Here is a 13,692-nt window from a genome sequence, read left to right on the forward strand (position 1 = left end):
GTGAGGAGCAGATCCAGTCAGTGAACCCAATCACATGATTGCACACTAGATAGTTAAGCAGTTAATGTAGACGGGAGTCTTACGGACTCTGTACTGCTTGTACCAACCATGTCTATCCTTTGAAAGGTTTTGCTTGATCTGTCTCATTTTTTGACTTGGAGTTGAGAGATTACCAAAAGAGCAGTATCATGTCAGAAGTCTAGTACTGTACAAAGAAGCTCTATTATATATCTCGACTTATACATATAAGACCACTCTATCACATCGGCACGAGAACATCTATAACCTCTATCTATCATAAAAACCCTGCGGAGCTAACAATATAGGTCCACAGAGGTCTTAAGAGTTACCTATAGGCATACTCTATTGAATGAAACCTCTATCAGATGCTTCCAAAATCGCCTTGTACCAAACATTAGCCATCTTAGCATAGCCCTGCTCATTTGGGTGGGTGTCGTCTGCGACTCCATTCGTGGTATAGTCCTTGGGGTATGAGAGCCGGTTGTTATCATCGTCTGTCTCAGGGTCCATATCAGCCAACACGATGCGGACACCATCTTTTTGCATCTTGTTAGCTAAAGACCGGTACTGGCGATTGACGTTGGGACGGTTGGCCTCAGTCATTTTCTGTACAGAGGGTATTAAGGTGGACAAGACAATCGTTGCGTCGTGTGTGTCCTCAGCTTTCAGAATACTCTCAATCAGGGATCGCATACGCTCGCCAGCGCCTGGGATGCTAATGTTGCGTCTGCAATCGTTGGTTCCCGCATTGATCAAAACCACATTCGGTTTATATTTGAGGGATCCCTGGGCCGCTGCCTTGACCTGATCGATGGTGTCGCCGGAATGCGCCTCGACATTCTGGAGGTAGCCATGTATGTTAATAACATATCAAGATTGACGACACGGATTGGAATCGTTTAGGGGAAGGCAACGAACATCGTCTTTCATGTTACCGTGGTGTTTAGTTCCGACCATATCGACTTCCCAACCGGCTGAGGTAAGTTTACCCCGTAAAGGCCCCCGGTAACCATTTCCAGAAGCAGAGTTTACACCCCATGTAATCGATGCGCCGAGTGGGAGAATTCTTAGGGGCACCTTATCGGCTCTTGTTGTCACACTACCACCCTTGACAGGGGCGAAGATCCCTGTTCGGAGTGGAATCGCTGTGCTAGATACAACTGATAAGAGAAGAAGCCAGAGGGCAAAAAGAGGATACGACTGAGCCATTTTCCTTTGCTGTTGTGTCTGTTAAAATCACTTTGTGTTCACACTTCAAGGGTTCCTGGCTAGTGTTCGTCTTGCATGCTCTTAAATGATTGCGACTGAGTTGCGAAGGTGGTTAGCGCTGTCCACCGTGATTTAGCGACCGTCAGCCACGATGATCGACATCCTTGGCCCCGGGCCATCGTTCCAGGGCGATGCAGAATCCTTCGGTCCACAAATCCTTTCAGGTCCACTCGGAGGCTATGTTAGCGGGAGTTGGAACGTTTGCCATTGTTATTCGGCAGTTCGTCTGCCAGATATACGTACATCACAGGCGCCCAAGAAGTAGGGCTATTTTTACCTAGGCTTATTAGATATAATAATGATAGCTTTGGCTTATTTCAGCAATCACACGTGAGATCTGCAGAGGATCATATCACATAAGCGCTTTGTGGCTCGGAGTGTTCACAAGTATATCGCATCATAACCTCTGGAACAGCTATCTAAAATGGACACAACCAGACATATTCCAAGTAACGGCAGATCTTCCCGATCATATGTAACTTACCCCTCAAATGACCAGCATCGTTGCGTCAATTATATGGACATCTCGGCATTTTCTTGCCGATTGTTGGGTTATGCAAGAGCACTGTGAACCTATCATGCAGGATAAACCTCTAGTTAATTCCGATATGAACGGAATATGAAGGTGTGTTTCGTTTGTATATTAAGGCCCCCCCAATCCACGAGAAGCTTCAGCCTGCTGATCCATTGATCCTCTCGTCCGAACTCTATATCTGCCAAACGGATCTTACTATAATTATCTACAATGTCGTTGCCTACTAGCAACTTGGCATTTCTTACCAGCCCCCTGGGTACTTTCGAGGTTATAGGTGGAGTTATCGCTTTGGTACGATAGCTTACCCTGTATTACTATTGTTCAGCTTAGTAGTAGACATCCTGTGGGCCTCTCACCTGACATAAGCGTTTTAGGTCTCCATTGCAACTATTGCCTCGTGGTCGTACAACGTGTTCTTCCACCCACTCTCGAGCTATCCTGGGCCTCGGCTCGCCGCAGCCAATAGGCTCTGGTACGCCTGGCACTGTGCTAACGGTTCTTTACCTTTTGCCATTCACGAGCTTCACGTAAGGTATGGTGATGTAGTCCGGGTGGCTCCAGATGAGCTTTCGTATATCCACCCAGATGGGTGGAACGAGATTTACGGTCATCGTCCTGGAAAACCGGAGATTCCGAAAGATCCAAACTTTTATACGAGTACACTATCTGGTCCGGAAGGTGTCTTTCGCGCCCCCCGGGACCGTCATGGATACCTCCGAAGACAGATGTCACATGGATTCTCCGATAAATCGATGAGAGAGCAAGAGGACACTATACGGCACCACGCGGACCTAATGATTAGCTACCTGAGCACTCAAGCCAATAGAGAGAAGGAAAATGTTGTGGACTTTACCCGTTGGTACAATGTGGGTAGTAAATTGATCTCCTCCCTCGGTATACTTGTTTGGCTCGTTGGACTGAATTTTCTATAGTATTTTACATTCGATGTCATGGGTCAATTGGTCTTCGGGGAGTCCTTTAATTGTCTTCAAAGCTCTGATTTTCACCCTTGGGTCAGCATAATATTCGACAGCATCCGCTACAATGTTTACGTTCGATGCGCCCAGTTCTGGCCCTGGCTAAGCCCGGCCATTCGAAGGCTTATTCCGAAGAGCTTCCAACGCCGTAAGATTGAGCAGCAAGCGCTAAGCCGGGAGAAGGCAAACTATCGGAAGACCATCCATGACGGGCGGAATGACTTAGTTGCTAATCTCCTCAAGCCCAACAGTGGTGTAACTGATCCGGAATACCAATCAACGGTACAGACATTGATCGTTGCGGGCAGCGAAACTACTGCCTCCTTGCTATGCGGTGTTACTTTCCACCTCCTTAACAACCCAGAAAAATTGGAAAAGGCTGTGAGAGAAGTCCGAAGCGAGTTCGATTCAGCAGATAAGATCTCCTTCGTCAGCGTAAACAAGCTACATTATCTTCTAGCTTGCCTGAATGAAGCCTTACGAGTTTATCCCCCTGTGGCGGACGGATTCCCCCGGAACACGGGATCTAATGTAGAGGTGATAAATGGTCGACCAGTGCCCCCAAATGTAAGAATTGAATAAGCTGAATCTTTCATCGAGTGTCTTGGGAAAACTGATTAATAGATTGCAGACTGCCATTCGCATGACACACTGGGCGACCTACCGTTCTCCTCGAAACTTCGTGCGCCCCAATGAATACATCCCTGAACGATGGTTAGGCAATATGCCAGGATTCGAGAACGATCACAAAAATGCCTTACAGCCGTTCCATGTTGGACCTCGCAATTGCATTGGTCGAAAGTACGTATTTCCCCCGAACCTTACTGTTTGACGCCAGCTGACGAACAACAGTCTTGCATATATGGAAATGCGCTTGCTGTTGGCTTTGGTGCTCTGGAACTTTGATCTGGAACTTTGTCCAGCTTCGAAGAGCTGGGATAACCAAAGAGTATACAATCTATGGGAGAAACCAGAGCTGAAGGTTAAGATTTTACCTAAGAAACTATAGTCTCAGAGGTCTCATGATTGTCAACCCTCTGCGTTGACGGTGCTCACATTGAGGAAAGGTCCAGTATAAGAGAAACATTCAGTTAAAAACGCTCAAATTATCCATGGTGGGCATTACATATCTCAGGTTGCAATGGAATATAGTGGACTAGTTCATTTTATGCTCTTTATGTCGATAACAAGTCAGTTAACCAAAATAACATTTGTTGATTGCCGTACAGGGAGGTTTGAAAACTCACAATGTAAGAAGAAGAAGAAGAAAATAAGGAGAGGACAGAGGGAATTAAAGGTAAGCCTGGGTAAATCTACTGTATCTTCTGGGGTTCCTGAGCACCAGCGTTCATAGCCGGCCCTCCTAGCCACAAAAGGTCGTGCTAGCTGACTTCTATGAATGCCATAAGCACGTGAGCGTGATTGCACATATAACGTGAATATGCGTTGTTGTGGAAGAAATTGACATTCCCGAGGAATATACTTTAAGTTTGAAGCTATGGTTATAGATTTCCTGATTTTTCCGACTCAAGGCCCAGTTTACAAAGACTGCCTTCATTGCTATAAACAAAAGTAAGTGTTTTACAACTATACTAGAAGTTTTATTGAATACTACGGTTGCAGCATGCTATTGAGCCCCGCTGTATATATAAGGGAAAGGAAAAGGATTGGGTGTATCTGTGTCAAATTTCGAGGACAAGGTCCAGCTAAGTTGCTATCAGTATACGAGAAGCAATGCTCTCAATAAGGTCCGGTCATCTGTTACAATCGGATATACTTCAATTCATGTTTGCAGACATTTCCATGACGGCTACTCTTTACAACAATACAGTAGCAGCATACTTTCCTAGGTCACTTATGTTATATATGGTACTAATACCAGATTAAGAAAGTTTGTTATTCATGGAGCACCAATTGGATTAGGGTTAATGAACCCCGAGTTTATAGATGATTTTCACCCTCTGGAAAAGGGCTATAATGTGCACAGAGGCTCATGGCGGATTTATAGCTTTCCTTGATTAGTAAATGATCTTATGTTTGCAAAGTTGCAATCCAGTGATTGTGCCTGGTATCTCCTACTATGGACTGACTCCCGTTAGTAACAGGATGTGTGCTAAATTGTCCAATAAACACTGGACAAATTAGGAAGGGAATACGGAAACTGGAAAGAAAACAATTCTAACCTAGGCAAGAATGCCTCCCTATCTAAGTGAGAACCCATGGTGTAAAATGTAGCCTCTGTCCCTTGAGCCTTGACCGGCCGGTTCATAAGTCTCCGAGCCCAACGCCTCATCAAATGCAGGTATCATATCCTCAATCATGTGCATTTATTCTTCAACGTATCCTATCATTACTGTACCATTCTTCAAGCCCGCATCTTCCACACTAATGTCAAGAGAGTCGAGCAGATTGTGACCCAGGGAGTTGAGCTCGAACTCCACGCCCGCTTTATCTGGCAACGGAGGATCGGCCTTGAGCCATTCGTAGATTCTTCGAACGGGATCCTTCAGAGCGAAGCGTCGGATTACTCTTCCGGACGGATGGCGGAACTGAATGCGTGTAGTCGTAGCCGGGTCGGCGGGGGGCTCGGTGTGAGGCTTATCATTTGGAATTGAGGCGAATGGAGATGTTTCAGCTTCGCCCTTTCCGCCTAGATCTGCTTCACCCATGCTGATGTCTTCGGTATCGGCTGCTCGGCCTTTGCCTTTCACGTCCTCGACGCTCCGAGTCAAATCGTCGGGATCTTCCAATTTCTGAGATTGGGAGGGATCTCCACCAAGGCTATTTCTCATTGCCAATTCCATCATCTCCTCTTCCGTCATAGCATCAATGCTCTTCTCCTTCTGCTCTGGTTTCCGCTTGGCTACTGGATTCCGCACATTGTGGTTAAGACTGTAACGGTCGAGAAATTCATGCAGTTGCATCAGGAACTCTGCAGCCTTCACCACAGGCGGCCCGGACCATACCTTCATCTGCTCGCCGGTGCGTGGGTCGACAATGGCAATATGAGGGTAGTTGTCGGAGACGTCGCTCGCTTGGAAATAGTATTGTAGGTACTGCGCAGCTCGTGGATCGTCTTTAGCGTACTGCAGGAAGAGGAAGTGTTCTTTGACAGTGTCTCGGATCCCAGCGTCCTTCCATAGGTCCCTGTTCAACAACTGACAGTCAAAGATGGAGGGGTCTTGTATATTGACCAGCAGCCACCTCTCATTCTCACGGCCTTCCTGACGGGCTAGATCCCATGGGAGTCGTGACATAATCTCAAAAGGCGGACGGTACATTTCTGCAAGCATATTTGATTTATTCGAAGCATCGGACGCACCCCCGGTTGCTTCTGAAAGCCTTTGGCGACGTGAGGCCTCGTCCTCTCCTGTCCATATCGAAGAAGTATCCCTCTGATTGAAGATACCAGGTCGATCTAACAGGTGTTAAGGTTAGCTGGCGAACGTGAGAGGGTATTGATATGGGGATACTAACTGTTTCGTTGCTGGCGAGCGCGCAATTGGCCCAGTATGCTTGCGTGCATATCGCCATCGTCGAAGTCCGCATCTGGGCCTACGAGTGTTTCTGTTGTGCGAGCCATCGGAGCACGCACATCATCATCTTCAACTGCTGCTCCCCCACGTCCCCCACCACCATACATTTCCTCTTGGAGACGTCGAGCCATGGCCTCGTCATCTTCATAGGTAGAATTTGGTGGCGGTTGGTGCCGAGGGGTAGATCGCGCTTCGTCAACAGTGACCTCGTCATCAGAGCCGATATGTACAGCCCCGCTATCGCCTGCGGTAGGTCGAACTCCTGGAGTGTCTGATGTAGATGGAATTAGCTCATCAGTTAATGGTGCGCCTCCGTTTTCGAAATAAAGCTGCATGGCTTGTTCAATATTGTAATCGGCTAAGTGGAGGTACTGAGTGGCCAGTTCAGGGCTCGAGCCCGTGATCTCGGTGAACTGAGCCACCACATCGTCGTTCATAGCGGGCAGGATTCCTGAGAAGGACTCGATAACGGCGAGTATTTGAGGAAGATGAGCGAGATGTTAACTTGTCGTGATAGAAGAAGCTATCCCACAAGATTTAGTGTATTGAGACTTGTGACGAATGTGATGCAAACAGCTGCAAACAGCTGTTATGAGCTGTAATTGCTCAGTGAATGAGAAGGATAAAAAGCCACCGAGGTTTTAATTAACAATGATCGCAGTTATTTGGTAAAATGAATAAATTCGGCATATGAGCTTTTTGTTACTTGGCGGGATCACTGATACCAACGGAATGATCTGATCAGATATATGGCTTTGCAGAACAGGCCCGCATCATCAGGTAGAGCCGAGTGACGCACTTTGCTTTGGTGGATTTACCCTTGGGATAATCAGATTCTCCGCCACCGCGGGGATAAGCGGCCTTTACGCGCCCGACTTAAGAGTTGCGTTATTGGCTTTCCCGCCGGTCCGTAGCCAGGCCCATGTGATTTTCCTTTTTCGGGGCATTGGAGGACGCGTGACGCGAGGCGGAAAAACGCGTGAGGGCGGCGCGAATAAAAAAGGGACGGGCCAATTATGCCTGGTTGAGGCATAGTCCATATCACCGGGTCTGCCAAGTACCTGTCATCGAACCTCTAGACCTAGTAGCGACCTATTACTTTTATGTGTAGTACTACCACCTCTGTCGTACTTGCCTATTCATACCTTCTCCTCCACATCTGCTCCTTCCCCAGCAGCTACTGATAGTTTCGAGCGCTCACAATGACTGCTTCGGTTCTTGGCAAGCGCCAACGGAATACTCTTGAGGTAGGAGGTACGATTGCGTGACATGGACCTTTTCTTTGCTCTCTCCTTCCTCAGGCGTCGTTGAACCCAGCCCATGCTAACTAATTGATATTAGTGCCAGTGCTACCTGTGCGCAGTGCCAGTAAGCGCCGAACACAACCGCCTCGCATCCTTCAGGAAGAAAATGCACCGTCTGCACCGACAACACGCCAACTGCGGTCAAAGACAAGGAGTGGCAGCACCTACCAACAGGAAAATGATGCCAAGTCTGAGGACGACTCCAATAGAATTGGAAGTGTGAAGGATGAAGAGCCGGAGCAAGAAGCGCTATCTCCCACAAAACCCCATTCGCGTATCCGTACCTCAACATCAATCAATGGAGGATTATCGACGAAGAAGTGCGGCGATCCTCAACCGGCAACTATAGATGAGAATACGAGACCGGTTGAGTTCAAGACTCCTTCAAAGTCTAGATACAGGGACGCCCTTGACTCGCCGCCTATCACACCAAAGCACCGGGTTCAGGTCGGAGGAATCTCGTTAACTCCACGTACACCTCGACAGACATTAACACCACAAGCCACACAAAACACACAAACAATTTATACTCAGGCCAGACAATTGTTTGCCCGGGGCGCAAATTCGGGTCGCCTTATTGGCCGGGAAGCGGAACGGGAAAAGCTAGTCACGTTCATCCAAGATGGTCTCCAGTCACGGCAAGGTGGCTGTCTGTATGTCAGCGGTCCTCCTGGGACGGGCAAAAGTGCTATGGTTAAAGAAGTGTGTGATGAGCTTGACCTGGGCTCTATGAAAGTTACACATGTCAATTGTGCGAGCATGCGAAGTGCTCGAGATGTCTATAGCAAGCTCATCGAAGATCTCTGCGACGACCAGCAGATTTTCAAAAAGAGTGAAGCAGAGAGGCTAAAAGCCATGTTCACCTCTAATAAGAAGCAGGATGATATGTATCTGGTTTCATTGGATGAAATAGACCACCTACTTACCGCGGATGCGGGTATCCTGCAATCTTTGTTCGAGTGGTCATTGCAAGGAAAATCCAAGCTCATGCTTATCGGAATTGCCAATGCGCTAGATTTGACCGACCGTGCATTGCCACAGCTCAAGGCAAAGAACCTGAAACCTCGTTTACTTCCTTTCTTACCTTACAACGCTGGTCAGATCGCCAACGTAGTCACTGAACGTCTCCGCTCGTTGCTCTCTGCTGGCCAGTGCGATGATCCCAAATTCATTCCTTTTGTCCAACCGGCAGCTATTATGTTATGCTCGAAGAAAGTTGCATCGCAGACCGGCGATCTGCGAAAGGCTTTTGAGCTCATCAAGCGTGCTATTGATCTCATCGAGCAAGAAACGCTGCAGAAACTCGAAAAACAGAACGAGAACCCGGAGAGCCCTTCTCAAACAATACTCGTTGAGAATAACAACCTCTCATCCCCCAGGCCAAAGCAAAATCTTACATCAGCATATACAGCACTTACTGCACCACGAGCCAGCATTGCCCATGTTGCACGCATTACTTCGGCCACATTTGGACAAGGGACCGTCCAACGACTTCAAGGCATCAATCTCCAGCAAAAGGCGGCCATTTGTGCATTGATTGCGCTCGACCGTAAACGACGTGAAGGGGAATTTCCAGGTACACCGTCGAAGGCCAAACATTCGGCCCCAACAATCAAGCAAATCTTTGATACCTACTGCACGCTATGCCGGAAAGATAACATCCTCCACCCACTTACAGCCACTGAGTTCAGAGATGTACTTAGCAACTTGGAGACTCTAGGACTGGTTGGAGAATACCAAGGTAAGGGCCGAGGCGGCACAGTTGCCGGTGGTTCGAACATCAGACGTTCTCCCTCTAAATCAATGAGTGGGCCTATGACCCCCAGCAGAGCTATGGATGAACAGAGCCTGGTTTGCTTTGTGTCCCAAAAAGAGATTGAAACTCAGCTTTCTGGCCCAGGAGAGGGGATCCTCAGACGGCTGCTCACTGGCCAGGGGTTGTGATATGTATAATGAACCGTACCGCACGGATGGAGTCTATTGGATAAATTTTGTTGTCAATCATTTGTACAGGTGTTGGATCCAGGGATGCATTCTTTGCCTAGCGTTTATCATAGCATTCGCACATAGCGCTGTATAGTTTATCTAGATACGATCATAGTGTTACTAAGACAATATGAGTTATACATAAGATGTCATAAATCGCGAACACGTTTCTACATATGAATAAGCTATCAGCTCATCGAAAACTGAAAGGGCTATACAATCGATTCCACACGGGTCGCTGAGAAGAGGACATTGTGAAAGCGCGCAAACCAAGAAGTAACACAAAATGGGAGGTAGATATTTCATGCATACAAAGAGACAAGTGGAATCAATAAAGGATAAAACATACATGGAATAAATTTCGAGGGGTATGCGAAACGATAGCGAACGGTATGGTATGGTTTATACTTGAATAGAAAAGAAAACAAATGGTAAAAGAAGGGCTTCGGACAAACATAATGAGTATATCGCAACTTCCATTGTCGTACATCAATCTCGACTGACAAGGCCTGCTGAAAGTCTGAATGATGCCGACTACATACATACATTTCCCTCCTGAGGCTGTACTTTTTAGTTCTTTGGTTTTCCGGATTCTTTGCTGAGAGTGATGCCAGTCATTCCTTTGTTTCGCTTCAATCGACAGTACGTTTAGTCATCATCCATTGGCTTGTCTTCCAGGGTTACGCCCTTGGGTTCGCTGTCAGCCAAGCTGTTGCGCTTGCTATCTGTTCCGGATTCGCTTGAGACGACAGGGAAGCTGGAGCGGTTGCCGAGCCCGGGCTTACGGGTGAATGAAGCGCGATTTATGGAAGCGCGCTTCTCTGCATCCACGGCTGGCGTAGGAGTAGGGGTAGGAGAGTCCTCGGATGCTGTTGTCGCAGCCATGGGTGGGGGGGTCGAAGTGCCAGAGGAGGGAGTCTCGTTGGCAGTAGCCGAAGCCGAGGAATCACTGGACGTGCCGTTGGGAGTAGCCTCAGTGGCAGGAGCATCAGTAGCAGCGTTGATGTTCACGTTTGATAGTTGTTCTTGAGCGGTCGGCGAGCTGTTGCTGCTAGGAACGTCTAGGCTGTTACGTGTAACCGTTCGCCTCTCGGTCGGGCTGGAAACGTTGACTGGGAAGCGGCCTGCCTCCGAGGGACCGCTGGAGCGATCCCGTCTGTGTTTCCGAGGAGGAGCAGGGCTGTTGGCCCGAGTGCGATCCATAATCGCACGGGCTCGAGCCTCCATAGCTGCACGACGGTTGCTCTCATCCGTGCTAATAGCGCGGGGGCGGCTGATAGAGCCGGTGACCCCGAGAGCGCTGGACTGGCGCTTCAGCTCGCCAAAGATTGCATCCTTGTGAGCAAAAAGGTCACGGATGAGACGATAGCTGTGACGCTCATTCATGGTAAGGCTACTCTCAACGCGTGGGCGAAGAATGCAAGGAGACAGTGCTTGCGCGAGTGAGGAAATGTAGGTTTCATCGGCAGATGTGAGGTCTATCAGACGTGTAAAATGGGTCATAACAGCATCAAGCGTTGCAATGTTATTGAGACGAAGCTGTCCCAGGGTGCTTTGCAAGACCTTGATTCGGCCTTCTTCCGTCGTCTCATGAGCGGTGGTGGAATAAATGGTCTTAACAATTTCGTAAACTTGCGAAGAAACAAGGGAATCTATCAAAAATAGTCAGCATAGATCTCAGATGTGTTGATGTAAAGGTCGTACGAACCTGGCAACTCAAGAAGATACAATTTCAACACGCTTGCAACAATAGGAACCTCATATTTCTCTAGGACTTCCTGGTAGTCTATCTTGCTGTTGTTCAAGACATTCCGAAGGTGATGGGTGGCTGCCAGAGGGACATCATAAAGCCAGATAGCACGTCGTGCCTCATCACCCTCAAGATCCGGGTAACCTATAGTATTCCGTTAATGCCAAACTGGGGAGGCAGGGACAGCTGTGATCTTACGATTGTCAAGATAGGTCAAGACCGTAGTAACCAGGACAGGAACCCGTTTGCGATCGGCTCTTGCTCGGGCCTCAAGATCCACGCCGAAGTTTTGATCTGAACGGGTTAGTTGTGGTCTAACTTATACAAGATCTATTGATGATATCATACCTTCTACAGAACCATAGTAGTTTTCATATGCTTGGACGCGAGGCACAAAGCCTCCGGTTCGGTAATTCTCAAGAAGATACCGGAGATCTCCAAGGGGCTGAATAGTCTCCTGGTACAGCATCATATGATCCACTGTGCTTTGCAAGTTGGGGATGACATTGCTGATTGCACCAGAGAAATCAAGGACAACTGCCTTAATCGCCTTAAGCCGGTCCAATTCACACTGTTCCATAAACCGGAGATTCTCCACAATCTCTTCCTCCAGTTTGCATCTAATCTGGTCCAGCTTCCGCACAGCAGCCTTGTACCGTTCATCAGCCTCGCGCGCTTCTCTGCGCAGCTTCTCCGCCGGCGTCTCATTCGGATGAGCGTTGTTGAGAGGGTTCCAGCCTGCTAACATTTCCGAGACAGTAGATATCGGGGACTCGCTGCCGTCCTCACTGTTCGCCATCGATGTTACACGCAAGAGAGGCGTCTTCTTTTCGGGGATGCCAGTGATTTGAAACACTTTGGGGCGCCATTGGTATCGCATCTTGGTGCTATTAGCGAATGTACTACCCATATTACCCACCAACCGGAGCAAGCCATTGTCGACAAGATCCTGCCCGATCCTTTCCGCATAGCTGACGCTGGTTGCGTTCATGTGTTTCTGGGTGTACTCCACGATGTCGGCACCGGTCGATGTATTCTGGTATGTGCCGATGATGGGCACCTTAACATCACCCATTTTGATGTTATCCAACATGTGCACCAACAGCTGCTTAAGACCCTCAGGTGTGTAGACGTGATCGCCAATCTCCATAGGCTCTTCCTCCTCTGCCTCCTCCGGAAGTACGATCTTGGGAGGCGCTTTGGCCGGCGGGCTAGCCTCTGGGGCCTGGAATGCGAGCTTGTTCTCTTCCTCCAAGTCTTCCACCACACGGCATTTGTTGAAATAATGGCTCCGCAGTTTCTTGACCAAGTCCGCTTGTTTTGTGTGTTCTTTGATACGGGCCTGGAGATCGTCGTGTGAATTCTGGATTCGTGCCTCATGCTGGTCGCACCAACGACGGAAAGGTGAGACAACTAATTCGCGAATGTTCGAGGCAATCTTCTGGTGATTCTTGGCGGCTTCGACCATCTCGGTGCGGACACCTTCATATGCCTTCACGTCGCCCAAGAGACTTAGTATACGTAGCACCAGCCATGGTCAGAGTTAGCCTACCTTCCTCACGCTTGCCCCATCGTCCTTTGCAAACCCTGCTCCCGTCAACCGGTCGACAGCCGGCGCAATATCCCCTAACCGGGCGCCATATTGATCTTCCGCATCCGCACGCATAGATGCGATTGTGATGATCTGCTTGTTCTCGACAACGCCTTGCTGGAGCTTCCCATAAAGAACCCCCAGACCTGTGGCGTAGTCTGGCGTCCAGAACGAAGCCGCAAAACCGGACATCGTGACGGTTTGTCGAGGATGCGACCTGTGGGATTCGAAAAAGAAATGAACGGTAACTGTGGACTGGGTAGGGGTATCTCAGAATAGCATCAAAATTTAGAAAATGAATGACTTCTGTCGCCAACAAAGCCACTAATGAAAAACAAGCCACCAGGCTTAGGTTGGGTATTGTCCGCAACGAAAGGGCAGTTGCGCGGGCGGTGAATAAACAGAGAGTGACCAGCCTCGTTCACAGCGCCTGTTTCAAAAGAGGAGTGACAACGAATCCTTTCTGTGGCTTAGACCGGCTGCGAGCAAACATAGGCACCGGAGCGATCTATGCGAGGGCGGCTAGGAAGCGAATAGATGCCCAGAAAGAAAGACCCTAGGAAAGTGATAATCATAAATACCAACAAACACAAAGAGAGTGGAAACTCCGGGTGAGGGTAGAGGACACCGATGCTCTAAGGACGGGATGGATGACAACAGGGGAAGATGATTTCTTTGCTGGCGGAGATCTGAGAGGAAAAGGTCGCTCCGGCTCCATGAGTG

At 48.5% G+C, this 13,692-nt stretch overlaps 5 protein-coding genes across 5 annotated transcripts; 2 read left to right on the top strand and 3 right to left on the bottom strand.

Moving 5' to 3' along the window:
• Window positions 1-81: 81 nt before the first annotated feature.
• On the bottom strand, window positions 82-1,678 carry BDV37DRAFT_248203 (SGNH/GDSL hydrolase family protein). The gene is made up of 2 exons (XM_032081972.1): window positions 940-1,678; window positions 82-861 (listed from the first exon to the last, which is right to left on the bottom strand). Exons 1-2 carry the CDS (start codon window positions 1,228-1,230, stop codon window positions 364-366), a joined length of 789 nt encoding a protein of 262 aa, XP_031941434.1. The 5' UTR covers window positions 1,231-1,678; the 3' UTR covers window positions 82-363.
• A 310-nt stretch (window positions 1,679-1,988) lies between these two features.
• Window positions 1,989-4,026, top strand: BDV37DRAFT_248205 (cytochrome P450). Its single transcript, XM_032081973.1, has 5 exons — window positions 1,989-2,116; window positions 2,200-2,691; window positions 2,758-3,369; window positions 3,434-3,603; window positions 3,655-4,026. Exons 1-5 carry the CDS (start codon window positions 2,036-2,038, stop codon window positions 3,809-3,811), a joined length of 1,512 nt encoding a protein of 503 aa, XP_031941435.1. The 5' UTR covers window positions 1,989-2,035; the 3' UTR covers window positions 3,812-4,026.
• Window positions 4,027-4,890: 864 nt separating this feature from the next.
• Window positions 4,891-6,971, bottom strand: BDV37DRAFT_118710 (DNA-protein crosslink repair co-factor UBX5). The gene is made up of 2 exons (XM_032078540.1): window positions 6,280-6,971; window positions 4,891-6,220 (listed from the first exon to the last, which is right to left on the bottom strand). Exons 1-2 carry the CDS (start codon window positions 6,773-6,775, stop codon window positions 5,130-5,132), a joined length of 1,587 nt encoding a protein of 528 aa, XP_031941436.1. The 5' UTR covers window positions 6,776-6,971; the 3' UTR covers window positions 4,891-5,129.
• A 406-nt stretch (window positions 6,972-7,377) lies between these two features.
• BDV37DRAFT_118748 (AAA family ATPase CDC6) lies at window positions 7,378-9,931 on the top strand. The gene is made up of 2 exons (XM_032078542.1): window positions 7,378-7,592; window positions 7,680-9,931. Exons 1-2 carry the CDS (start codon window positions 7,541-7,543, stop codon window positions 9,584-9,586), a joined length of 1,959 nt encoding a protein of 652 aa, XP_031941437.1. The 5' UTR covers window positions 7,378-7,540; the 3' UTR covers window positions 9,587-9,931.
• On the bottom strand, window positions 9,932-13,689 carry BDV37DRAFT_118725 (GTPase-activating protein RGD2). The gene is made up of 5 exons (XM_032078541.1): window positions 12,931-13,689; window positions 11,727-12,870; window positions 11,577-11,672; window positions 11,337-11,522; window positions 9,932-11,280 (listed from the first exon to the last, which is right to left on the bottom strand). The coding sequence occupies exons 1-5, from the start codon at window positions 13,159-13,161 to the stop codon at window positions 10,277-10,279; spliced, it is 2,661 nt and encodes an 886-aa protein (XP_031941438.1). The 5' UTR covers window positions 13,162-13,689; the 3' UTR covers window positions 9,932-10,276.
• Window positions 13,690-13,692: the final 3 nt, after the last annotated feature.

Source organism: Aspergillus pseudonomiae, assembly GCF_009193645.1.
Source record: "Aspergillus pseudonomiae strain CBS 119388 unplaced genomic scaffold BDV37scaffold_33, whole genome shotgun sequence".
NCBI lineage: Eukaryota > Fungi > Ascomycota > Eurotiomycetes > Eurotiales > Aspergillaceae > Aspergillus > Aspergillus pseudonomiae.